This window comes from Tympanuchus pallidicinctus, unplaced genomic scaffold (assembly GCF_026119805.1).
Source record: "Tympanuchus pallidicinctus isolate F22 unplaced genomic scaffold, pur_lepc_1.0 scaffold1, whole genome shotgun sequence".
In the NCBI taxonomy this organism is placed as follows: Eukaryota; Metazoa; Chordata; class Aves; order Galliformes; family Phasianidae; genus Tympanuchus; species Tympanuchus pallidicinctus.
Window position 1 is genome coordinate 64,750,470 of NW_026294618.1, and position 25,556 is coordinate 64,776,025.

The 25,556-nt window shown below is 40.6% G+C and overlaps 1 protein-coding gene and 1 long non-coding RNA gene across 9 annotated transcripts in view; both read left to right on the top strand.

The window, feature by feature from the left end:
• LOC128080991 (uncharacterized) overlaps positions 1-6,125 on the top strand; it is a 34,993-nt gene extending 28,868 nt beyond the window's left edge. The window contains exons 4-5 of one of the 2 annotated variants that reach the window (XR_008206940.1): positions 5,317-5,569; positions 6,046-6,125. This is a non-coding gene — a long non-coding RNA (uncharacterized LOC128080991). Of the gene's footprint in view, positions 1-5,316; positions 5,915-6,045 lie in introns of those variants that run through there. The other variant, XR_008206932.1, reaches the window with a different exon arrangement.
• A 1,356-nt stretch (positions 6,126-7,481) lies between these two features.
• MAP3K4 (mitogen-activated protein kinase kinase kinase 4) overlaps positions 7,482-25,556 on the top strand; it is a 68,704-nt gene continuing 50,629 nt past the window's right edge. For 5 of the 7 annotated variants that reach the window (XM_052683681.1, XM_052683700.1, XM_052683692.1 and 2 more), the window contains exons 1-2: positions 8,266-8,484; positions 23,484-23,674. In XM_052683681.1, coding sequence (XP_052539641.1) covers positions 8,414-8,484; positions 23,484-23,674 — 262 coding nt within the window. In that variant the 5' untranslated portion in view covers positions 8,266-8,413. Of the gene's footprint in view, positions 7,570-8,265; positions 8,485-8,674; positions 8,699-23,483; positions 23,675-25,556 lie in introns of those variants that run through there. The other 2 variants (XM_052683716.1, XM_052683722.1) reach the window with 2 other exon arrangements.

Here is a 25,556-nt window from a genome sequence, read left to right on the forward strand (position 1 = left end):
TGCAGAAGAAGTGGCTACTTAACAGTATTGTGAATGATAAGGAATAATTTAATTCTCACCTTCAGCTGCTCTCTATTTAAGATCCAAAATTTAAAAAGCAACCAACTACAACAACAAACACATAATATGTGACAACTGTAAATGACAACAAAAGTTTTGTGGTGCTGTGTGCTTTTAAATAGTTTTATTTTCCAGAGTATTGGAGTTTGGTTGTAATTGAAAAGCATTTATGAGATCAGTCAGATCACTGAATCACAGAATGGCTGATGTGGATGAGTACCTCTGAAGATCATTTTATCCCAGTGCCCCTCCTCAAAGCAGGGGTCAGCTACAGCATGTTGTTTAGGGCCACAATTAGTGGAGTTTTGTATATTTCCAAGGATGAAAACTCCATAACCTGTCTAAGCAACCTGTGCTGTTGCTCAGCCAACCTAGTGGCAAGGGAAGTTTTTCTCATGTTTGAACAGAATTTCCTGTCTTCCAGTCTGTGCCCATTGCCTCTTGTCCTTTCACTGGACACCACTCCCAGATATCAAGTATTTATTCCCTTTGGTAAGATCCTTCCTGAGCCTTCTATCCTCCTGAAAGCTGAACATTACATGTCTCTCAGCTTCTTCTCAGATGCTCCACACTACTAATGTTCTTCATGGATCACTGATGGATCCACTCCAGATCAGCTATGACTCAAAGGTCCATCTGAAGAGCTAGTTAGAAGATAAATAATTCTATGATCTCATGCAAGCAGGTTGCAGTTATGTAATGTGTGATAAAGTTTTGTAACTGACCCAGACTGAATGCTTCCAACAAGTGAACAAGCAAGCTCATCAGCAGTCCCTCTCCAGAACTACCAAAAGAATAATGTGTGCTCACCCAGTTTAAATCTACTTGCTGAATATCCAGATAAGAAGTTTTTCCTAGATTTGCAAAACCTCCACGAACCATTAGGAAGCTGGAGTCTTTCAACTGAGTTCAGGATGCTTTGTGTTAGTATCTTAATGCTCAGTCTAAGTAGCAGGGCTAATTGACTGCTGTCTCTGCTTAGATTAAGAAGGAAGAAATCTAGAGTTCAAAATATGGAAAATGTCAGAAACAGGTTTAAAAACATTTAACAACACTCAGCCAGTAAGAGAGGAAGAATGGAGCAATGACAGATCCTCAGCTTCAACAGTCACACCATTCTCCATCAATACACTATATAATTCTATTTTTCTTGGTTAAAAACAAGAACTAAGAAAATTTTGTCATCTGTGTTTTTCTTTCTGATTATCACTATAGTAGCAAGCAACAGCCATGGATCTGAATATGTTTAAAGTACAGCTACTCTTAAAAAACAAAGTGTTTTATCCTCACAGTCACAGTGAGATCCACCCAAAGGTGACAATACCAATCATATTAAAGAAACAAAACAAAACAAATGACAATTGCAAAGGCATCTGCAGTGCTAAGAAAAACAGATTACAGTTACAAGTTTGTACTGTAATGTTTGGGATACATAACATTCTAAAATAAAAATTGGTTAAAATTGGTGACATCACTTAAAAAGCTTTCTCTTTGATTTTTTGGGTTTCTTTTTGGTCTCATGGAGAATACAGTCATGATATATCAGTGACAGCATTGTAAGACTAACACTACATCCATAAAGGTAATAGGAACTTTATCTTTGTGTTTTAAACAAAACCAATATAAACATATAATGCTTGTTAATTAACACTGTTGCTTCAGATTATGTTACTGAATATTCCTGTGGCAGATGCATTAGAAATAAATATTGTCCTGGCAGTCTGCTCTTCCCTTAGCTTCAGTGTGGAACCGACTGTGAAGCAGTGACTGCACAGCCCTTCAACTGAGTTAGAGATGCATTCGTGTTTATCTCAGTGAATGATGGTTTTTCTCACGTATTATTCATCCAAACTAATTCCAAATCACTTTGTGTGCTTTTCTCTTTTCCCTTCTCTTTTTTTTCTTTTTTTTTTTTTTTTTCTTTTTTTTTTAAGGAAAAAAAAAAAGAGGAAAAATAATCCATCTTTTTTTTTTTCCTTGGGAATGAGAGGACATTAATTAGATTTGAAATTGCTAGATGCACTTTGTAGAAATTAGGGCACCTCTTTTTCTTGGAGAAGGCCTGAATCTGGAAACTATTATTTTGAAGATTTTTAGACAATTATAAACCTAGGAAAAAAAGCAAAATGATGCACCCTTTCAATAATTATGAACAGAACACTTTCAGTAAGACTGTTGCTATGGTTATAGAAGAGACTTACATTAAAACAAAACCAAATAGTTTTCAAATTTTGCAAAAAATATTTTTCCTCTTTCCAAATCGAGGTTATGTAGGTAGCTCTAAATCACATGGTAGTCAACACAGTGGAAGTAGATTATATTTCCTTTATCTGTAACACATTTTCTTGTCAACAAATGAGAAAGAATGAACTGTTATGTCATCTGTGAGATAACAGGATTACATAGGAAACAGAAATTCACAGGGGGTCCATTGCCAAAAGGCAGTTTTTCAAACTATGTACAAAGGCAATTCCACTTGTGTGCAGCCTCTGCAACTGTGATGGATGCATATACGTTATTCAGGCACATGGGGGACAGGAAGGAGGATGACAGAAAAAAGGTGTAAATGGGGTAAGATTCATGCTTTTGAGAAATAAGAGCTTCTCAAAGCTGTTTTGAGTTTCAGGATTCAGGAATCTGTCTTTGAAAAGGCATATAACTGCCAGTCAAGCAAACAGGCCTAAAACTTTGCATTACAATTCATCGCCTGGATAACAACTAGAATGGATTTATAACATAGTGGAGATCCTAGGGATTTCTCATCTCAGTTAAAGGTGCTAAGTAGGTCAAACAAATGCTGTATGTCTGATTCTTTAGAGAAGGATGTGTGAACTCCAATTTACATAGTGGATAGGGAAAATAGACTCTTTAAAATTTTATAGGATATGAGTTTTGTTTAGTTGAAAGTCAGGAGGGAAAGTAAAGAAAAAATGATGAAAGAGCTGTTAAGCTTTGACAACAAGTTTTTCATAGATCTTCCAAATTTTTCCTTCATAGTTTTCTGTTATTTTAATCTAGGAAAGTTTCAGAAGTAGCATTCATAACTAACTTCCAGGTCTCTTTCCAAACTGGCTCATAAAGGTGCTAAATGCCCAGATGCTGTATCTTCTGCAGCTGCTCAGCAGAGTGTGTCACAGAGACCTTAGCTCTGTGGTACAAGGGTCACAAACTGGATTCCTCAACTGGCTGTAGCTGGAGAGGTTCCTGTTGCCAGGAAAGCAGATTAGCTCCCATCATTCAACACTTATTTCAAGTGCTATGTGCTATGTTTCTTACCGAGGACGTGTCTTAAAATAATCATCAGTACCTGTGAAGATGAGAAGACTCAAAACAATTATAAAAATAATGATAGGGAACAACAAGACACAAATGAGAAAAAAAACTTGGAATGCACTGAAATAACATAAAATGGCAGGTGAATATCTCTTTAGCGGTTTATAGTGAAGGATCAATGTACAGTTATTTAGAAGCATGGAAATAGTAATGTTCATAATGAGTTAACAGTTTTTTTTTGTTTTTTAACTAATGAAGTGGATAGATGTAAGTGTAAGGTAAGAAAGAAATAGAGGAATTTGAGACAGTGGGAGTTGTAGAATGAGATACAAACTTGACATCCCCCAGACAGGGGTGCATTGTGACAAAGGGAGAATACATTAGTGCCTGAACTATCAACAGGATAAAATCATGACAGATTAATTCACCTTGTGAAATCATGGGTGTTAAATTATTCCAGATGATTCAGAGCAGAAGGTGGAAACAGATCCTCTAAACATTGCTGTATATATGAGTAACTATTCTCTTGGGGCTGTCCCGCTGATTTCGATATGCCTATTATATAAATGAATTGATAAGTATGTAAATGTTTGCAGAGATTAACATTAAATGAAGATTAAAATTTTCTCATAGTTGCTTATAACGTCATAGAGCTGATGAAAAAGCCATGACCTACTGAGATGAAGGAATATAGCAGCTATACTGCTTTCCTGTGACTACTCTCACTTTACACAAAGCTGTTGGATGGAGGAGCAGTGGACCAGAGCTGTAGAAGGTATTGCTAGGCAGGAAAGCTTGATATAGATCTCACAGCTGTTTTGCAGCTGCTGTAAGGCAGATATAGGAAGAATCTCAGATGCACAACTAGTTATTTTAAAAGACAGAGTATGGAACTTTTAAATTGTTTTCTGAGCTGACAAAAAAAACCCCAAAAACAAAACAAATAGCATCTCTAGAACTTGTAATATAAGCTAGTGTTCAGACACACAAAATCCACAAAAATACCAAGTGTTACATGCAATGAGGCACTAAATTGCACTGCCAGACATACATAGAAAGCAACTGGGTATGCTCTAGGTCTAAAAAATGTGACTTCAGAGGATTCTTCAGTGGAGTTTCTTTGGATATGTTATACTATATCAAACTCAAACAGAGACAAAGCACTGCCATAATCGTCGTTCTTTAAGAATATCCCATGGTTGGTTACTGAGTATGTCTATAATACGGTTGGGGAAAGAATTATACTGTGATTAACAGGAAACAAGTTAGCTTTAAATGGACTCACACTGATATGTTCAAGCTGTACTAAATTCAGCTCAGGTTTTATTGACCGGTCTAAAGTAAGATATTGGGAAGATATGAGCTACTGTATCCACGGAAATTTTTTTGAGTCTATCTATATCTAAAGATGGTCATTTCCATGCTCAGTCTCTAGGTAACTTTGAGTATCTGTCCGTGATTGTAGCTCTGCCCGGCAGTACAGGCACTATTCCCCAGGACAGCTCTACACACCAAAATCATACTGCTTTAAGCACAACTCAGGCTCATCTTCCTCTCATGGGTCATTTTGTTTTAATAATAGCTGCACACAGTTGCTTTTTAGGACAGGAAGTACCAAAAAAAAAAAAAAAAAAGAAAAAAAAAGCAACCAACAAAAAAAACCCAGAGTTGAAGTGATAAAACAGTAATCCCAGGAACGTTTCTGACCTCATGCCACTGCTACTTACAAATACTCTTTTAATAGTGATGAGTCAATGATATCAGGCCTTGTGTGATCTGACATGCAGCATGTGAGATGACAGTGTTTGGACAGAAATACTCTACCTCCATCAAGCTTGCTGGCTCCTATTATAGCATGGCTGTTAAATCATGCTGCTGAACAAGCTTTGGCAGTTATTATGCAAGCTTCTGAAGTGAATGAATCACAGTGGTTAACAGATGATTGAACAGAGCCATACAGTGCAATTCCTTAATTTCTTTCAGAGGTTCACACTTCAAATCAATTGGAGCAAATCTCAAGCTATATGACACTGAAAACACAGTCCTCTTTCTTTCAAAAAAAACTACGCCAAACATCCTGATCTTCTGTGAAAGCAACAAAACTGTAGATGGACAAATCTGCTTATTTCCAGGTAGAAATGCATCTCGGTATTTTATTTTGGCTCTGGGGTGAATAGCTGCAATATCTACATAAGAAAGAAATGTTGTCACGTGGTCTGCCACATATCAAATGCAGGTATGGTTCATGCTTTATTTTTCATAGATCTGCAGAAGAGCATTTCTAACCTGTGACCAAGAAAAAATGACAATTCTATCTTCAGCAGATTTAACTAGAGCTGGACTAATTGTATCTAACAGGCTGCTTTCCAGTGTCTGCTGCTGAGAGTGGGACTACATTTAATTAACTTCCCTTTGCTTTTAAATAGCTGTTCATAGAAATCAAATAATTTCTTGGAAAGAAAACCTAAATCTACAATACTGTTATTGACCAGGATATTATTTTTGCATGTAAATTCATAGCGAACGACCATTTGATTACTATGTTTCATTAACTCTGCTTGAAAAAAAAAAAAAAAAGAAAGTCTGAGCCTGTGACAGTTACTGCAACAACTTGAAAGTTATTTTTATAACAGATTTAAATATTTACACAGGCTGTATCTTTCTTTTCCTTATTCCTCTTTTTTTTTTTTTTTTTTTTTTTTTTGTATATAGCTGTAGAACTCACAGATTACAAGAGTACACTTGCATGCACAGTCTGGACTGATATTATAATTCCAGGGTCATGATTAATTATCACCTCAGGAATTGAAATCCATTAAAATTTCTAATGTTTTTAACTCATTTTTTGGGTACATTTATTGTGATGTCTCTACTCTTTTTGTACCTTTCTATGTTTTAGCAGTAGAATCAAACTGAACAACTTTATCAATTTTCATGCATCTGGTATACTTAGACTCACAAAATGGCAGTCATTGAGCCTTTGATATAAAAGAACATTCCCTAAGTGAAGAGAAAATCACTAAAAGAACTGAAAGATCTCTGTAATTTTTTTCATTTTTGCATGTCTAAATATCATCTACAAATAAGCTCTGACAGTCTTATGTATCAGCTACATACACTCCTGAATCTTTTTTCCTGTCCATCTGTGTTCTCTGCAGGCCTTTCATGAATCTTCTCTGTTAAGGAGATAAGGAGAGAGATTTACACACTCTCCTTTTGATGCCAGCAGCTTTGTTGCTCGCTATGGCCTACTGTATGCAAGGAAGTGCTGTCACATCAAAGTTACAGGCTTGCCTTGCTTGTCATTATTTGTAGTTTTAGCATACTCTCCATTGGTGCACCACAGAAATGTGATGCTGGGTTGCAGTATCAGGAAAAGAGGCATGCTGAATTTTTTTTTCTGGCTCTCCCCATTTGAGAGGCTGCAGTGAACCCTGATTTACTTCAGTAAATTATCTACATGTTCATAGAAAGCAGTGGTGGGAAGTCCCCATTTCCACCTCTGTCATGTGTCCCTGGAGTGTCAACACATCTATACTATCACATCATCACCCGTATGGCATAAGACATCAGATGCATACATTTTTTTTTGCTAGCTAAGGAAAACATGCTTCTAACACAAGATTACAGTGACTGGTGTCAGATGATGACCCATAATATAGCTGAAAATAATGCTAAAAGCCACTGCCATGCAATGAAAGAAATCAGTGTAAATTTACTGTATAATTAATTTAATTGAGGAATTAAGCACAAAGCAGAAGTGAGCACCGATTCCAGTGCCAGGGTTTGCTGCTCTTCATCCAGTCCTATAAAATACAAAAGATGAGGTTCTCACCAACTGGAATATTTAACCAACCCGTTGCATTTCTCTGCATTTGAAGGGCGTTAGCCCGTATTCCAGCCAAGTTATAGATGTAGTTCAGGAAATTACATTTTCCTCCCTATATTTCCAAATGGATCATGTGGTTTCAGGTCTTTGTTTTAAGCTGATAAACAGCACTGCTGTAGGCTTTAGAATGTTTGTAAAATGAAACAAGCTGTTCCAGGAGCACGAAGCCTGCTTTCCCCAAACCCCTCCCCCTGTGTGTATAACTGCTCTCTCCTGATTGTTCTTTGGTGAGAGTGGAAGTCACTGCAGGGCCTCCAGACTTTCAGATGCCTTTGAACTATTTGGGTGGCTCCAACCTCTGCATGTGTAGGTCATCGCCCAAGCACCCAGAGATGGTAAATATTCAGGTAAACCCTGCAGCCTTCCTCGCAGTTATCACTAACTTTGACTTTCTCTCTGTCCCGGATGCTAACGTCCGTGCTGCTCACTCACTGTGAACTGCGGATGTCAGGAACAGTTCCGTAAACCACCTGAAGGACAGCAGCTCTGGGATAACCAACAGGGAACAAGCGAGCACGCTGATCAACGTGGTTTCCTCAAAAAACCGAAGAAACAACACGCATAATACTGCAGCGTGAGGCAGGGCTGCGTCCCTCTCTTTTCTTGGTGAGAGCCGCCTCACGGCAGGCTGCCGTGGGACAACCTAGAGCTACTCATCCCGCCGGGAGGCCAACAAGCGCCGGGACGGCAGCTCCCTGCATCCCCCGGCGCCCAAAACAACCCGCATAAACCGGCTCTCTCATCAGCTGGCGCAGAAATCGGGTCCTCCCGTCCTGGGCAGTACCCCCTCCGCCGTCCCCTGATCTCGCAGACGAGAACGCCCCGCTCCCGAGGCGCACCCTGTTCCTTCCACCCGCCTCCGGCCAGAGGGCGGGCGGCAGCGGCACAGAGAGCACCGCGCGTCCCGGGCGGGAAGCACTGCCCCCACCGCACCCGTCCGACCACGGCGCACAGAGCGCCTGTGGCTCGGCGAGTCCCTCCTCGCGCGCCGTAGCGATGCTCCCGGCTTCGCTGCCCCGTGAGGCTGATTCTAAGATGGCGGCCGCGCGGGCGGCTCTTGGCGGCCGGGTCCCTGCAGCCGGGTAGAGCTCCCACCCCCGTCCCCTCCTCCGCCGCTGCACCTCCGGCGCCGCAGCGGGCCGGGTCGGGCCGCGCACTGCTATCCACCGCCATGGTGGCCTTGGTGCATGCATGAGAGACGTCGCCGCACCGCTCCCTGCCGCCGCCGCCGCCGCCATGGAGGAGCCGCCGCCGCCGGGGAGGTCAGTGCCGGGAGCTGCCAGATAGGGAGCTGCTTGCGGGGAGCGCGGGTCGGCAGCTGCCAGATTGTGGCTGAGCGGCGGGCGGGGGCCGAGCCCTGCTGCAAGGCGGCGGGTGCGCGTCGTGCACGGGGCTCCGGCTCTGCAGCCTCAGCGCTTTCTCCTCGCGACCACCGAACCGGCAAGCGCACCGATAAGAAATCTCTAGCGGCTGCGGGTGGGTAAGGTAGTGCTTTGTGGGCGCTCGGCAATTAGCAGTGTATCGCCTCCTCCCCCCTGTCGGGCAGCGGAGCGGACCGGCGTTGTGAGGTGCTCTGCGGGACGGCTCTAGAGAGAACTTTTGCCGAAGCGGGGACTGTGGGCTGTGGAGGAGGGAGGAGAGTGCTGCGAGCGGCCGCTGTGGGCGGGCGGAGGGGTCGGAGCATCGCATCGCATCGCATCGCTGCTGGCGGTATCCTGGTCGGGAGGTGCGGCTCCGGGAAAGGCTCCCGCACAGCGGCTGCGTTGTGCGCGCTCCTCCAGCTCTGTGCCGCCGCCGCTTCGGAGCTGGCTGACCGCGCGTGGCTGTGCCCGGCTGAGAGCTGGGGGTGCAGGCTACTTCTCGGCTTAGCGTTTCTAACCGGCTGCAGAAGCGTTGCGTAAGTCCGAGTTGTTAGTTCGCTGGCGCTTATTTTTCTTTTTGAAATAACATCCCGTTGATGCGCTTCGCTCCTCGCTAGGAGGCATTCAGGAAGCGTTTGGAAGCTCTCGGGTGATCGATTAGTTCTGCAGGGCTGGAGGCGGGCGGCTTGCTGCCGTGAGCTCCGCGCCTTCTGAGCTGCTGCTCTGCTCCGGAGGCACCAGAGAGAACGTGGGGATGCTCGCAGTTTGCATGGCAGAAGGCGTGGAAAAAGTTATTTCAAAATACTTTTGCGATATCTGATTACGAATGCCAGCAGGGCGAGTAGATGTGAGTGAGTGTCAAGGTCCCTTCTTACAGTAACTTCGAGGAACGATAGTGCAAGTTAGGAGGAAAGCGCTTTCAAATGAAGTTTGCACAGCAGCGTGACCCTGGGACCTGGGCTGCCTCCGTGTAGAGAAGCAGTGCAGCGCCTCGCTGGAATACACCCAGGCATTTCCTGTCTGGGGCCATTTCTGACCTCTGCTGGATTCTGCTTTTTAACAGACAGTTTATGTGAGTCGGATGTGGGTGTGGATGGTGTGGTGGCAACTTCACCCGGAGAATGAAAACAGAATTAGTTATTTCGGAGTGAGCTGGTGGGTGGGAAGGAAACGTCGCAAAACAATTAGGTAGTCTTAATTGGTGTGGGGCAACTCATGCACTTTGCTGTGATTCACTTCTGTGTGCACTTGGTGTACTGACTGCACAGCTGCTTTGGAATTGTTTCTCTGGCTTTGTGCAATACTTTATTTCTGCATTACTTTTAAGAAAAAGCGTTGGAGGCCTTTTTCAACATAGTCAAAGTTTCTTTAGATTTTGGAGCTGTCATTAAGTATGTCATTCTTGCTTGTGAGGTCAGAATCTTGTTGAAATTGCTGTGATGCACCAGGCTGACAGTATGAAATTCATTTGGTGGCATTGGATAGGCTGATTGTTTTCAGGCCTGCTTGCGGCGTACGAATATGTTTTTATGTTTCTCTGGCTAGCACTGCGTCAGTATAATGCATTCTTTTAAAGTTAAATTTAATTTTGTTGGGCAAGTCCTCAGCCATTCTCATTTGCAATACAGCTACATTTGCTTAAAAAGAAAGTTGATTGCTTTATTGTTGTGAGACAGCCTTTTGTGTCAGAAATCTTTTGATCTTTGTGTGAGGATTCTGTCTTGTCGGAACAGAAATGCAGTGGTACCTTTTGTATACATAAAGTAAGCGTGCAATACATTCATGGCTTTATTTGAATGATACAGTTGTTCTAAGATGTTCCAAAGCGTTTAATTGCAAACTCCTCTCTAAAAGCAAACTTTTTTTCCCCTAGGGCTTCCTTTTTTTCTGGAACATATGCTTTGGGGTCAGGAGAGAGGGGAGGCAGCTCCAAACCAAAGAAGGTGCGCTTGAAGCCAGAGAGTAGGTGCTGAATTTGAGACAGGATTGCACTTGCATAGGGCTGCTGGTGATTATGGATAAGGGAAATAATGCTCCTAGAAAGTTTTGTGAAGTATTCACATTTAGGTATTGATTCTTGTTACCAAGCAAACAGAAAGTTTTCAAGATTTCCCCTTGGGTTGTGTAGAACACTAAATAAAACAGGTGTCTCTTTGGTACTCCTTGTTCGTGGCTTATAGGCTTTAAATCTTCTCACCTCAAACTTAGGCATTCACAAGAGCTTTATGGCACAAAATTCATTGTGGCAATAAGTGAGGCCTTAAGCAATTGCTTTGTCGGCATGCCATTTTTTTGGGCACACTGTAAAGGTGTGAAGAGCCATAGAGCTACTCTGACTTGTCCTTGGTTGCTTGTAGACCTCTTTTGTCCTGGCATAAATCCAATGCAAGGGATGGACAAGGGAGCAAGGCTATGAATATAGAGCAGGATAGAATGGGGAATGATGGTGGAGGCTTCCTCTGCACTGGGATGTTTTTCAGTGCTCTGTCTCTCAGATTTGTTGTGGCTGTATGGTGACAGTGAATTGGGCTGTTAGTCTTCAGCATCTGTTTGGAGGAAACTCAAGGTCATGACATGGATTGTGCTTAACATACTTTTCTGGCTTCCGGACTGTATCTGTATGATTGATTGCATATCAGCAGTGAAAAAAGTTAAAATTATTTTATTAACTTAGGATGATAGCTTCCACTGGAACATTTACCACTGTCCTCTTCTTGATTTTTTTTTTTTCTTTCCCTTTTACATTTAAATGAGGTAAGATGTAATCTCCATTTTTAATGTATTGAATTTTCTTGTTTACATGTGAAAGATTGGGATGAATGATTGCTCCACCTGCATGCAAATACATGAAGTGCTTGCTGAGATATCCATGGTATTTACAGGAGCAAGGATTACTCTGTGTTGTGTGGCTACTGGAGTTGGTTTTCTGTCTGCTAATTAGTGCTGCCTGTGTCAAGGTTGGTTTTACTATTATGTAAGCAAGAGGTATTGGCCCTTGTGGAATGCAAACTGCTGAGAAGAACAGACCCACCAAATTTAATGGAAAGGTTGAAGGGTGTGCAGCAATGCTTATTCTAGGGAGTGAGTTGGGAGTTTTGGAATCTTTTAAAGGTTTAGTTTCTGTGACAGCCACATATCATAGACCATTTTAAATGTATTTTAGATACAGTTTAACAGAGGACAGGTTTTTATACTACCCACTGCTTGTTAAATAGCACATTGACCTGTGTCAGCACAGGGGGTACAAGTCTGTCAGCTTTAGTTCTTCAGCTGTGTGGTTGGATTTACCGTTGTGTGTGTGCCATTTATGTTTGCAGGGCTGTTGCTCTCCTTAAGGTTTCTTCTGCTTTTCAGTATTAACTATGTTAATGCTATGTTTTGCTTGTAATCTATTAATGATAGTTTATTCCTTTAAAAAGGTGAAAATTGTTCTGTACTCCTCCTTGACCAGCTGCAAGCAAAAACCAAATTGAAATGTTTGATCTTACCATCCCGATTTGTATGTTACTGACTTGTCTGATGTTGGTTCACATGCAGCCCAGCAACTCTGTGTGCAGGAGCACAGCAGCTTGCCATGAACCTTCACCTTTATTTTGGATTCAGACAAGTGGGATGTAGTTTCATTGCCAAGATGAATGTGTGATGCTGTCACGAGTTGGAGGAGGAGATTTGTTCTGCTCCTGCATCCAGCTACCACTTAGCTGTGCTGAATGTTTGTATTGCTTTCTGATGTGGTATCCCGTGTCTGGTTTGCTATGCCCTTGGCTTAGCATGTTGCTAGTTTACTTGCTGATGGTTTCTCTTAGAGCAGTATTTATAAAGCTTTTTACCATTTTAGCTCTGAAACATCCATCAGGGAAGTAGTAACAAGGTCACAGTTAGAGATGTCTCTGTTATTTCTCAGCTGCATGGTGGAGCTGCCTGTGGACGTGAAGTGCTCCAAATTGTGTATGGCATACTGTAGCTTCAGTGCATTGCCTGCATTTTCCAAAGGCTGTGGATTGACCATCCAGCACCCAAAATTAGAAGGTGCTTAGGTACCAACTTCCACTAAAAATGTACTTAACTGTCAGTGCTTCACTTTTGAGTTTCTTGCAGACTTTCACTTCATCAAAAAGATGAACTGAAATTTTGGGACCCAAACTAGGTGATAGCTTTTCTCTTCTAGGAGCAGAACATTCTGCTTACAAACTTCACTATTGTGACAGAAAGTGTTGGGGAAGAAGAGAAATGACTGATGAAAATCAGTGGCTGTTACAGTTCTGATTATCTTTTAGTGTGGCTCTGTGCCTTCCCAATTTATCACTGTTACTTTTTTTATGAGCAGTCCTTAGGAACTGGTTTGGGATCTCTGATGCCAAGTACTTAACTGCAGCATTTATCCTTTGGATTTGTACTGTGATGTCTTTTGCTCAGACGTCTTTAATTTGGTGATGAAATCACACTTCAGAACTTCTCATTTAAAGAAATAAAAAGGTGAAGTGCTATTCTTTTCCCAAAGATGAATTAGGATTTTGGGGTTGAGAAAGTAGCACAAGCCTAATTGCTGAAGAATGAAAGAAGCACAGTTACTGAAACCAATTAATATTTGACTTCAGTTGTTCTGAGACATTGAAGATAAGGAAACCGTATACTGGATAGGCTGGATGAAGCTCTCTTTACTTTCTCTCCTGTTTCTGCACTTCTGACCTTTGATTCTTTTGCTGCCTCTCTTCCTAGGCTTAAAAGTGAATGTGGAAATCTAACAAAGCCATCAGCATTTTCACAGTTGTTGTTTTTTCATGCTTTGCAGAGTGATGCCAGGATTAAATGGTTTCTCCTTTTTGTTAAAATAACTTTTGGCATGGTTTTAATCAAGTAATACCTTTGTGTATGGGAAGAGCACTGGGAGGAAGCTCAGATCACGATGTACGTGCATATGCTGTGAATGCTGTTAGGTTATCATCCAGATTTTCATGAAAACTTTAAATAGTCCAAGATGGAAAAATCAGTTAACGTTTTTCCGTTTCCAAATTTACTAGTAAAAAAGAACAAGAAGTCCTGATTATAATTATTTCTTTTTCTGAGATGAGAACATGAAGAACTGCCAAAAATGTTATGAGCTTCATTTTGTTTATTTTTATGCTTATTTCTAGTTGGTGTAATGTACAGGGGAAAAAAAAAATCACTTTCTGAATTTATTTAAATAGATCCCAAAAACTATTATTTCTGCTTGTAATAAAAAGATATGGTGAAAAGTAGTTTGCTTTTTGATTAATTTGTTTTTAACTCAGTTTGTCAGTTTGTCTTTTTCAAATTTATCAGATTTGGCTGTCAGTACCTGGTGCCTCTCTGCCGTTTCTGTAACTCTTGTTGCCTTTCCTTGTGACTGTACATCTTTCTGCTGTACATACAAAAACCAAATGCTTGGAAGCGCCTGGTTAATAATTTTGGGAAAAGTGTCAAAGTATTATCAATTTACCAAACCAGCTGCAGGAGTTTCTGTGTCCTCAGAAGCAGAATAAAGTTTGATTTTCTCTTTTCAAATAAATGTAGCTGGTCTTGATACAGATTTCTGGTGGCTTCGTTCTGCAGTGACTTCATTCAAGTACAGTGCTCTGAAGATCTTTGTGTGAGGGGGAGCTGGCTGCAGGCAAATGGGCTTGAGGTCTGCACTAGAAATGAAGGATGTTCTTGCTTGCTGTGCCATTCTGTTCTTATTAAGTGGCTCAAACTGAGATTTGCCAAGGGGGAAAAGATGTCAGTGGAAATCAGTCAGAGATGAACTGGTTGGCTCTAAGCTTTGAATTAAGTTGGTTGTTGTTGTTTTGTTTTGTTTTTTCCCCACAGTAATATTTTTTCTTCCTTCTTAACTTATGTGGAAATACTGTTTTGTTTTATTGCACTGAAGTCTTGCTACAAACTGCTGTTGATCTTGCAGCAAAAATACTTGTTTTGTGCTTCTGTTAGGCTGTAGCTGATCTGGAATTTGTTGTCCTTGGTGCTTAACTGTTAGTATGGCTCTTGCAGTATAAGCCCATAGCCTTCATAGCAGCTTCAAGTGTGTGTTTGTGCAGCCATGCAATAGGTTAATTTTTGAGTGGAAATAAGGTATAAATAATGAGCAGAAGATGTTATTACAGTGCTGCTAACGTATTCTGGCTACTTACTAATGCAGTCACATTCTTTCTGCATTTATTTTCTGTTCCACAGTGCACTTGTTCATAGGGTGGGGAGGTGCTGAAATGGATTGCCTAGAGAGCTTATGGCTGCCTCATCTCCGGAGGCATTCAAGGCCAGGTTGAATGGGCCTCTGGGGAGCCTGATTTGGTGGGTGGCAGCCTTGTCCATGGCAGGAGTGTTAGGTGATCTTCAAGGTCCTTTCCAACCTAAGCCATTCTATGATTTCCCTGAATTCTTTCTGGATCTAGCACTAATGTGGCTGTATAGTTTTCATTTGAGCATCTTGATCCGATGGGTAACTGATGTGCTGATGTACCAAAAAGTTAACATGATCCACATCAAGTCAACTGCTGAGCTTATGATTGCTGGCTTCTGTGCGCATACTAAACCTTTCTCTGTTCCTCTGAAAGGAAAAAAAACAGAATGATATACAGCTCAGTTTGAATTACTATGTGGTATTATTTCTTCTTTAAAATGTTTTTTGGAGGTGCTTAGCAATTTGAAAAAAAATATAGAAATGCGCTGTATTTCTGCCTTAAGATGTTTTAAGATGGCAACACAGTGAAATATTTTCCCCTTCCCTCAAGTAACTTATTGACGTTATCTTTGTCAGTGCTATCTCTTCTTCAAACTTTCTTCTAGCTTTAACAAAAGTTTCAGGATCGTTTTTTACTGATTTGTATTAGCCCTGAATTTTATGTGCTTTACATAATATCTGTTTTTATGAGAAAGTGATGAAAGGTTCAATGTGACAAAGTAAATATTTACTTCTTTGCTTTCTGAAAAAGGGGGGAATTGATGCTTTTAGCAAGACAAGGGTTAGCCACTTCCTCTAGAAAGGAAGAATGCTGCAGGGGGAAAGGTGGTAGTAGGGATATACAAATAGGGCTAGAGAAACATGCTTGAAAAAGGTCCTGAGAAATGGAAGGAATTGGCGGTCTTGCTTTTTACTTACCAACTGGAAGAAGAGCTGCAAGGGCAAACAGTGTTTTAGAGAGCAGTGCTTTTTTCTTTGTGCTTTTTCATATCGTTTTCATGCCAGTAGAAGCAATAAGCTGAAGTTTCCTTTTTTCCACTATAAAGTTTCTGTTAGGTCTTCTAACAGAAGCTCTTCTGCCAAGCTTTACTATCAAGTTTAGTTATCCAGATGCCTCTTTTCTGGAGTAAAGCAATGACTACAAGATTTACGACCTGGAAACAAAGTTCTTGCTGCTTTTTCCACTAGATTGATTTTGCTTTCAGTGCTTTTTGTTGTAGTGCTGAGATGAAGCACAGGTGTCTGTGTGCTCTTATTTTCTGTGACATGTGGGAAGGCAGAAGGTAACAGATGCCCGTTCCAGTTCTTTACACAAAAACATAGGTATTTGCCAAGAAGCAATATTTTCCACATGCAGTGAAGTTTTCCTTTTTTTCTTTTCTTTTTTCCCCTAAACAAGGCCTAACAGAGATGGTGCTTGGTGGAAATCTAATTATTTTTGCCCTTTGTACTTTGAAGACTTTTCTGTTCCTACAAAATTACTGCATTAGAACCTTCAAGTGGAATTTATCTGCTGTTTATCTTGGTGGTAGCGATTCCCATTCAGGAAAAGGAATCAAAAAGCTTGGTGCTTACCCAAATTATCTTAAGCATAACAGATTGAAAAGCCAGACATGTCCTTAGTTTCAAGTACAATTTAATTATACTGTTAAAATCTCATATAATATAATTTCAAGTTTGGAACAATAAACCTTAGTAACATGTGGACAGCAGTCATGAGTTATTGGTGACTAAGGTTCAGTGCTGACTACTCAGAAATGCTGAGCTGAGGCATATAAATTTCAAATCTGAATACAAAAGCAAGCAAACATCTTCATTACTGTCTATCACTATTATGCTTTAGTGTGAATCTAATTTTTTTTTTTAACTGTGTTTAGATGTAGTCACAATAGAATTATGATGTATGCCATTCCAATCTCTGTGCTGGTTACAGAATTTTCATATCCTGCTGACCAGACTGTTTTTTTTCCTCATTAGCACTTAGCCAAATTTGCAGAGGATTTATTTAGCAAAAAGTTTTATTTGTCTGAACTGTGAACAAATTCCTGTTATTCTGAAAAAAAAAAAAACAACCATACAACAGCAACAAAAAAAAACACACCTTTTTTTTTTCTTGCCTTTTTACCAACGTCTTTTATATTTCTTTTGTTGCCATTAATCTGTTTGTAATATATGCTTAAAATGCACCATCTGCAATCACTTGCATCTAATATTTGCACATGTAGATCAGTAAGAGAAAATTGTATGCAAGAATGGTTTTGTAGTGTTTTCTGCATTCATCAGAAACTTTTCAGAACCAAGAAATTAGAGCTGCTGCTGACAGAGCTGTGGTGTGTTTAGCAGCTCTGACTGCAGACTCCTTTGTTGTTCACTTTCAACAGATGGCTCCCTAAAAGCACGCGTTTGCATTGCTAGCAGCTGCAGCACCATCATGATTTGCAATTCTGTGCTTGTCAGTATGTTGGTTATCTTGGAAATAAAATGTTTGCAACTGGATTTAGGGGTAGCTATATTAGTTTAAAGAAGGTTCTCTTGGCTGTGCCTGGTGACTGTGTTTCTATCCCCTTAGCTGATTGAAAATGTGCAAAACAAAGAGCAGGCTAATGAACTTTTTTCTTCCTACATATTTTAATTACCGGACTGTATTCTGGTTAAAGAGCGTATGTATGAGAAATTAACTCTTTATCTTAAAAACAAAGATATTGGGTGTCAAGAACTTGGTGGTTTGGTGGTGGACTTTGTACAGACCTTGAAATGCAGTGCATAGGAATGGCAGCGTGCCCTGGGAAGTACCGAGAATCCCCCTGGGTATATGAAAGATGTGAGCTCTTCAGGAGCTGTTTGCAGCAGCCTGGGCAAAGGCCTGGCTGGGGCACTCCTGTAGTGGCCTTGTTCTGACTGCTGCCTTGTGTTACTGCTGAATGCTGAGAGTTCAGGTGACCTCTGCTGCTTAGATTCCCAGAAGTTTTAAGCTGGGTGTGGGATGGTAAGTGGTGGCTTACCTGATACATGTAAGCGCCTAGTATATTTGGACTCCTGCTGATGAGGATCAAGGGCAGCTGGAGAAAAAGGAAGTTTATCTCTGTATTGCTCTCGCAGTTCTTAACATGCCGTTGTTTTCTTTGGTCATTGTTTCTTTGGTGTGACATCTCTTTGGCGTGTCTTGAGCCTACTCAATTCTAACTTGTTCCAATGTGGTCTTCAGTCTTTTCATTTGTTAATTTATTCTTAATAATTTTTCTAATTTATTTTTAAACTCTGAAATGAGTGGCATCTCCTTTTAGCTCGACTTTTGGTTGCTCTTAAAATGTAGAGGATACGGGGTGACTGCACATGCCCATAAAGCAGTGGAGATAAGGTGCTGTGTGACTGCTGGTTTCCTACTGCTGAAGCAAGCTCCCAGACCTTGTGCTGCCCATCATGCTGCTTCAAACTTCATACCCCGGTTCTTCCCTCTCCTGGTTTTGTTTGCAGACCTTTGAAAATCTGGAAGATATAACTCAATTTTCCCGATTGAGCTGAAATATTAGATATATTGCCAACACTTTGATTTAGTTTAAAAATAAAATATCTGGTGTCAGACACATGCAAGAAGCTGAAGAAATTATCTTTTTTTTTTTTTTTTTTCCCAGATACTGGTTGAAGTGCATGGTGATGTAACACACAGTAGTTACTTGTTGGAATCTTCTTGGTTATTTATTTTTAGTTATTTCAAAGCTGTTGGGTTTATTTATGTATGCATGTGTTTATTTTTTTAACCACACTGCTCTTGCAACTTTCCTAATATTCCTGATTTATGTTTCTTGGCCATGGTCTCTTCTGTATTCCAAGAATAAACCTGCTGAGAAGCATTTTGCTCATTAAAATTGAGGATGGAAGCAGCTTGCAAATAGTCTACTGTGAAGACTGTGCACTTCCAATTTTCCTCCTAAGCATTGGGCTTTATCTGTCCTAAGTACATTTGAAAATGAGTAACTTCAGTTAACATCCATCTAGATTTTGCTTTTCGTGTGTACCCTTAATTGCAGTTAAGATGGTTTTCAGTGGCTGTAGGGGGAGAAGACCTGAGTTCATAGAATCATAGAATGGCCTGGGTTGAAAAGGATGATAATGATCATCTTGTTTCAACCCCCTTGCTACGTGCAGGGTCGCCAGTCACTAGACCAGGCTGCCCAGAGCCACATCCAGCCTGGGCTAGTTCTTGGGAGCAGACAAGAAATCTGCTTTTCCAGTATTGCCAAACTCAGTTGAAACAGTACCTAGGAACCAACAATGCTGTGTAATAACCAACACTGTCATTTGATTTAGGCTTGCCAGTAGTGCATTTTAAAGGTGCATGGATTTAACTAATCTTTGATTCGTGAAAGTAAGCAGTGCACTAGCATTACAAATGCTATGCTAGTAATCTAACACATCTAAATCTATTGTTAAAGTGACAACTGTTCTTAATGCCAGAGGGTTGCTACTGGTGTTCATGTGTGTCTCCAAGCTATTTGATTTTGTGTGGGTGAAAAATCTGTACATCAGTTTAGTCCTACCTGTGTACTTCCTTTAGTTCAGAACCTATGTACTGAGTGCAGTGCTGTACAATGAGGCTTTCATTGATGAAACTGAGTCCTTGTGTTCCCTGGCAGTGATTGGAGCTCTGGCTTTATTTATGTACTTCTCAAGCACACAAACCTTAATCTGTACATGCTGGATTTTTGCACTTGAGTTGTAGCCGATGTTCTCCTCCCTCTGAAAAGATCAGCCCATCCTGTCAACTGCTAACATTGTGGTTGGGCATGGTTGCAATTTGACAATGACTTCTGGTTCTGTATGTCTTGTGATAAATCTGCCAGTGTTTTTTACAAATGAAAGAACTGCTTACCCAGAAAAATGTGTCTGAATTGTAAGTAAGGCCTACTGAGTCCCACTGTATACATATGCATATAATTCAGGTGTGAGGTTGAAGGGCTTTTTGAATACATTTGGCCTTCATGCCCTCTCATCAGGCATAGCAGGAAAGACGAGCCATTGGCTTCTAAGGAAGGAATTGGCTTATGGGCCTTAAAGATCAGTTCAGCCAGCTTGGCGAAGAGGTGTAGTCATTATGCTCTTAGAAGAGCTTACTCATTTAAAAACAAAAGGGAAACAGTGTCCTCACTGGTCTTTTACAGCAAGGTAAGCTGTCCTTGTTTAAAACTGTTCTGGCACTGAGCCCTCATACAAGCGCCAGGCCCCACAGAGCATCAGCACCCCACCCTCTGCCTTGAACAGCCAGTGAGATCACTGGACAAATAAATAGTTCCATAAGCATTGGAAGTAATGACTTCTTGTTTCATGTGGTCTGGTCTCTTGTGGTTGATCTCTCTTTGGCAAACTCAGAGGGGTGTGCTCTGCCTGAAGTTTTCTCTGCAGTAGCGTTGTTTGCAAGAGCTCTTGGGAACAAAATCCTTTTGGTGTCCAAAAAGATGTAAACTTGCGTTCTACTTTCCCAGCTCAACATTTACAAGGTTTGTCAGAGTAAATTATATCCAAAAAGGCTTCCTTGTTGTATTTGACCAACTGTGCTTACTCAAGTAGGATTGTTAGAAGACACACAAACAGGGGTAGGGAACCAGTTAGAAGTGTTGCTGGTTTTTGTGTGGTTATCATTATGGCTAAATTCACTGTAGGGTCTCCTTAAGCTACAGATGGTACTACGGTACCACCTCAGTTTTTCTTTGGTAACCTCTGAAGTTTATTTGCAGAAATTAGCAAGCTTGACTGCCTTATTCTTGAAACTGTAATGTGAGAAGAGTAATTTCACACACTAAATGGATCCACGTCTTTGGGGAGAGCAAGGCTGTTCTGCGTGTTAGGATATTTATTTCTGGTTGTAGCCTAAGGCAAAGAAATGATTCAGTATCTGATTTTTCTTAATCTTGCTGCTGTGTTACAGGCTGGCACTATTCTGACATATTCTTCGTGCAGACAGTCAGGCTCACTCTGCCAGAGCATGAGTAATGTTCCTTGTCTGCCTCAAAAATAACAAGGAAAATGCTCCTTGTATTTCAGGTGGAATTGTCATGGAAGTGATCAGGTGCTGATGCTAGTTATATTCTGTCTGATGTAGGCCAAGCATTTCTTTGCCTTCATGCCTTTCCTCAGAGTCAAGATGGTGTTGCTTGCACGCCTGCTTCAGAAACAAAATGTGTGAGGGGTTGGGGACACAGCCTGCATTTTTTTCCCTTCATTCCAAGTTAAAGGAATGCATGCTTTGCCAGCTATATGTTAAAGCAAACTATCTGCAGATGTGGCATCAGCAGGAATTGGTGGTGATAAGAGGAGTGTGGGGATCTTGGTTTCCTGGGAGAAGGAGAGAAGGGAAGAAGCTGCTGTGCTTTGAGCTGCAGCCCATCTGTGGCATTCAGTCCATCACAGGCTTGTTCTGGCCTCGGGGTCCTCTCCTCTTTCCTTCTCTCTTCTTACCCTGTGTAGGTAAACACCAGATGGCTAGAAAGGAATAGCAAAAAGGTAAATACCCTGTCCTGCCATTTACATTTACGTTCCCCTGAAGCTTCAGTTGTCCAAAATATTTTATTATTAGTGGTACTTTTTCAGGTTGCAAACAATTCAAATGATATGTTACTGGTGCGACAGTGAGACGGTTAACAGACCGTCTTTGTTTCTAACGCGTGAATTTGCTTCATAAATCTCCTAATAAGTTATTGTGGAACAGAAAGTGTACTGAAGTTCAGTTAGTTGTTAGTGTTGTCCTCTGAGAGTAGTGTTGTTGTGGTACATCACTTGCTTGCTCAGCGGAGATGGAGTTGGTAGTGTTATGTGCCCAACTGCCACTCTGCTGATGTAATCGTATGGTGGGACAGAGCAAATGTTCCCCAGGAGGAGTGAAAGACTATCTAACATTGCTAGTTGTTTGTTGTCTTTGTCATGCTTTATTTTTAAAGCAAACCCTTATTTGAGGGTGCATGCCTGCCCCATCCTGCTTGTTTTACTTCTGACCTCTTCTCCAGAGAGAAAACTCGCACTGGAAGTTTAGTATGAATCTAGCCTGGAGTTTACATATGAAAAGTGATGTGTGTGGTGGTTTCTTTTCTTTTGTTGGTTTGTTTTGGTTTGTTTATTTTTGCCATATTAGCTTAGGGGGCAGACCAACTCCTGGCATGGGCTTATGTCAGAAGTGATTCAAAGGAGAGGCTGGGAGTTTTTGAAGGGGAGAAGGGAAGACCAAAATCACTATAAAACAGAGTTCGGTTGGATCATTCTACAATAGAGCTGTGTGATACCAGGCAGGGGTTTCTGGAATATGCCTGTTCCTTGCTGAAGGAAAACACTGTAGTTTTATCATTGAAGGATTCAAAGTATATTAGAATTTGGGGCATTTTAAAAGATAAGTCAACATTTTTAAAAAGGTTGTCTTGTGATACTTTTCATAAGACTACTCTGCAATGCTTGCCTAAATGTCTCTAAGCAGACTTCATGGTGTTCTTCCAGTACTTAAAGGGGTCTTGTAAACAGGAGACAGACTTTTTATACAGTTAGATAGTGACAGGATAAGAGGGAGTGGCTTTAAACTAAAAGAGGAGAGATTTAGATTAGGTATTAGGAGGAAATTACTTATTCAGAAGGTGCTGAGGCACTGGAACAGATTGCTGGAGAGCTGTGGATGCTCCATCTCTAGAGTGCTCAAGGCTAAGCTGGATGGGGACCCTGGGCAGCCTGAGCTGGTGTTTGGCAGCACTGCTCATAGCAGCGGATTGGATCTGGCTGATCCTTAAGGTCCCTTCCAACGCATACAACTCTGTGGCTCGGTGATTCTATAAAATGTAAATGGCAGTGGAAGTTACCACTTGGGGCTGAAAAGCTCTTCTGCTTGATTCTGTGCTGACTTTGCAAAGATACGTGCTTTGTTTTGAACTCAGTGATTCAGCATCCAGTTGTTAAGCTAACCATCTTTAACTTCAGATTTGAAAAACTTTTATACATTATCTTCATGTTTGCATAACCTCTGAGTTCTTTTAAAGTATTAAAGTATATAAATCTGCATCTTTCCTAAGGGTCCAAGTCATTGAGGCTAATTAAAAAGTTACTGTGAAGAACCTGTTGTCTTCTTGTTACAGGAAAAAAAGCTTTGGGATTACTTCATATTAAAGATCAGTGGAAAATACATCAAATGCATCCAGGTCTCATGGGCTAGATGTTGGTTTTGTGAATGGTAGAGAGTATTTTCAGAAAACTGGGAGTTATCTGTATGGTGTCTGCAGTTTAGAGGCACGGAGGGTGGAAGGGAAGTCCTTTGCTGTCATTTCTGCCACTAAGTAGACTGATTTTCCTGTATTGTATTTGAATTGTTGAACTTTGCAATCTTTGTTTAATATACCTCTTGATTTAGAGCTGCCACAAGTTTTCTGAGAATCAAATAAATTATATTTAAGGTTTTCTTTACTTTGTATTCTCCTAGTGACACTCTTTGACTATATCCTCTTTACTGCATGTTGCCTACAAAAGGGTAGGAGTTGGATGGTTGGAATGTTGCCTGAATGAGTCTGAAGAGAGGTGGAGAAAATTCACATGACTGTTGTTGCAGGAAATCGTGGAAGATTCACACTGGTTCACAGAATGCTTGGGATGTATTGATGGATTAACTTTCTAAACAGATACTGCAAGTAAAAAAATACAGAATCTTTAGTGCCTTGGTTTAACTTGATCTTTTCAGGAAAGAGTGCAAATCAGAAGATGCTACTTGCAAGATCTCTGAATCCGAACCCGAGGAATTATCAGATGAAGCAAGTGCTGACACCTTCTATGGAACTTCTCCTCCTAGTACACCCCGCCAGATGAAACGTATGTCAACAAAGCATCAGAAAAACAACGTTGGGAGACCTGCTAGCCGATCTACTTTGAAAGGTAGGTGTTTTGTTTTGGGTTTTTTTTTTTTCCATTTTTGGATATAAGATGTCATAGTAGCAGCCTTCTGTTTCGTAAAAAAGGAAACATACAGAATATGGAGTGGGACTCTGAGGTGCAAAACAAAATGACGCTGATTCAAGTTTTTAAGCTAATAAATGCATTTCAGAGATTTTCAAAAGATGCAGCCGTATCTTTTACCTGTTTCTTTGACTCAGATGTTATAAAATGTCAATTCAATGATGCTTTCCTTTTTTCTGAAGTGTTAAACTTGGACTATGTAAGGAACAGGATGTCTTTCTCCCTTTTTAGTGCACTGGAAATGTGTGAAACTTAACGCAACATAATGCTTAAACCGAAACCTCTGTCCACCCCACCCCTACTTCCTGAAGCTCTCCTTCCTTATAAAATTAAGGGCTATCCAATGTGCTGAAGACTAGAGAAATATTGGAGCCTACAAAAGGAAGCTTTTTCTTAGTTTATCTCAAGCTATTAAGTCGTTTTTCAGTCAAAAGAAGAGGCTTAGATTTCAGTTTATTTTTTTAGGATCTCAGTGCCTTTTCATGAAGAATTTTATTTAGGGTGAGTTCTTTTTCACAGAGCAGGAATCTCTGAAAGCCTTCTAGTTAATTGAATGCATGGTAAGGAGTCTAGCAATCTTTACATTAGTCCTCTGTAACAGAAGAGTTGGTCTTTCTTATAGATGGAGAATTGAGAATTCTCCATGAATCTCATACCTGTTGTACGTATTTATTGAACTCTTATTTCCAAGGTCACTGGAGGTGAACCAGAGAGTGCATTCTTGGATGGAGCTGAGAAGGTCCTGTGGGTTGGGGGTGCAACTCTCTTACTGGGCAGTGGTTCTTGAAATATAAAGAAACTTAAGTAGGTGCTGCTGTTTATTAGGAGAAAACTTGGAAACTAGAAGCTGATAGTAAAATCTGATAAGTAAACATGAGATCTTATGAATCTGTTCTTCCCCGACACCTGTTGTCTAGGTAATGAGACTGCCAAATTCCAGGCATTACAGGTATTATACATTGTGCATTTTTAGTCTTTTATTTCTCAGGTGCTTCACAAGTTGTAATATTATATAGTTCTCTTTGAATCTGAGTCGGGCATTTCCGGAGAGTCAGAAATCTTGTATATAAAAAAACATTCTACAACAACAGTAGACAATCTTAGCCTTTATCTGGGCAAATATTATTTATCTTTAGCTATGAAAATCCAGCAAGTTGGAATTGAATCTTGACAAAGACATTTGAATGTTAACACTTTAAATCATAGGCTTTCTCCACGTCCTTTCTGTTACTGTTGGGGGGAAAAAACGAAGTCATTTGACTCCTAAACACATGAGATCCATATGTTTTAATGTCAGAATGGGATTTTCTGTTCTTTTGCAACTTTGTCTGTTCATATCTTTTAAATGCTTTTCTTTCCTCCAGTTAGTTGAAAATTAATCACTGCATGGAAACAGCAAAACGGGTAGGATATATGTGCTATAAAGTGCCAAGGTTTATAAAAGCCAAAAATTAAGGAAGAGTTTTTAAGGCTAACTAAAGCCGAGAATGTCTCTGTGTATTTCAAAGTTCTGTGCTCTTAAGGAAAAAAATGATAAAGCACGTAATTATCGGAGAGGTTATTTTCTTTCCAGGAAAAGAAATGAAATGGAAGTTTTTGTTATTTATCTAAGTAGAGTTACCTTGATTGGAAGGCACTTCATTGATTTATCTTCATGGGAGACTGGACGCAGTGGTAAAGCATCTCACTAAACTACCATCCTCTAGTGTTTCAGAGTAAATGTTGCAATAAAGAACAACATAATTTGGAAGAAATCAAACCCCCTTGCATTCCAAACTTGTCCTCAGATATCAGAAGGGCT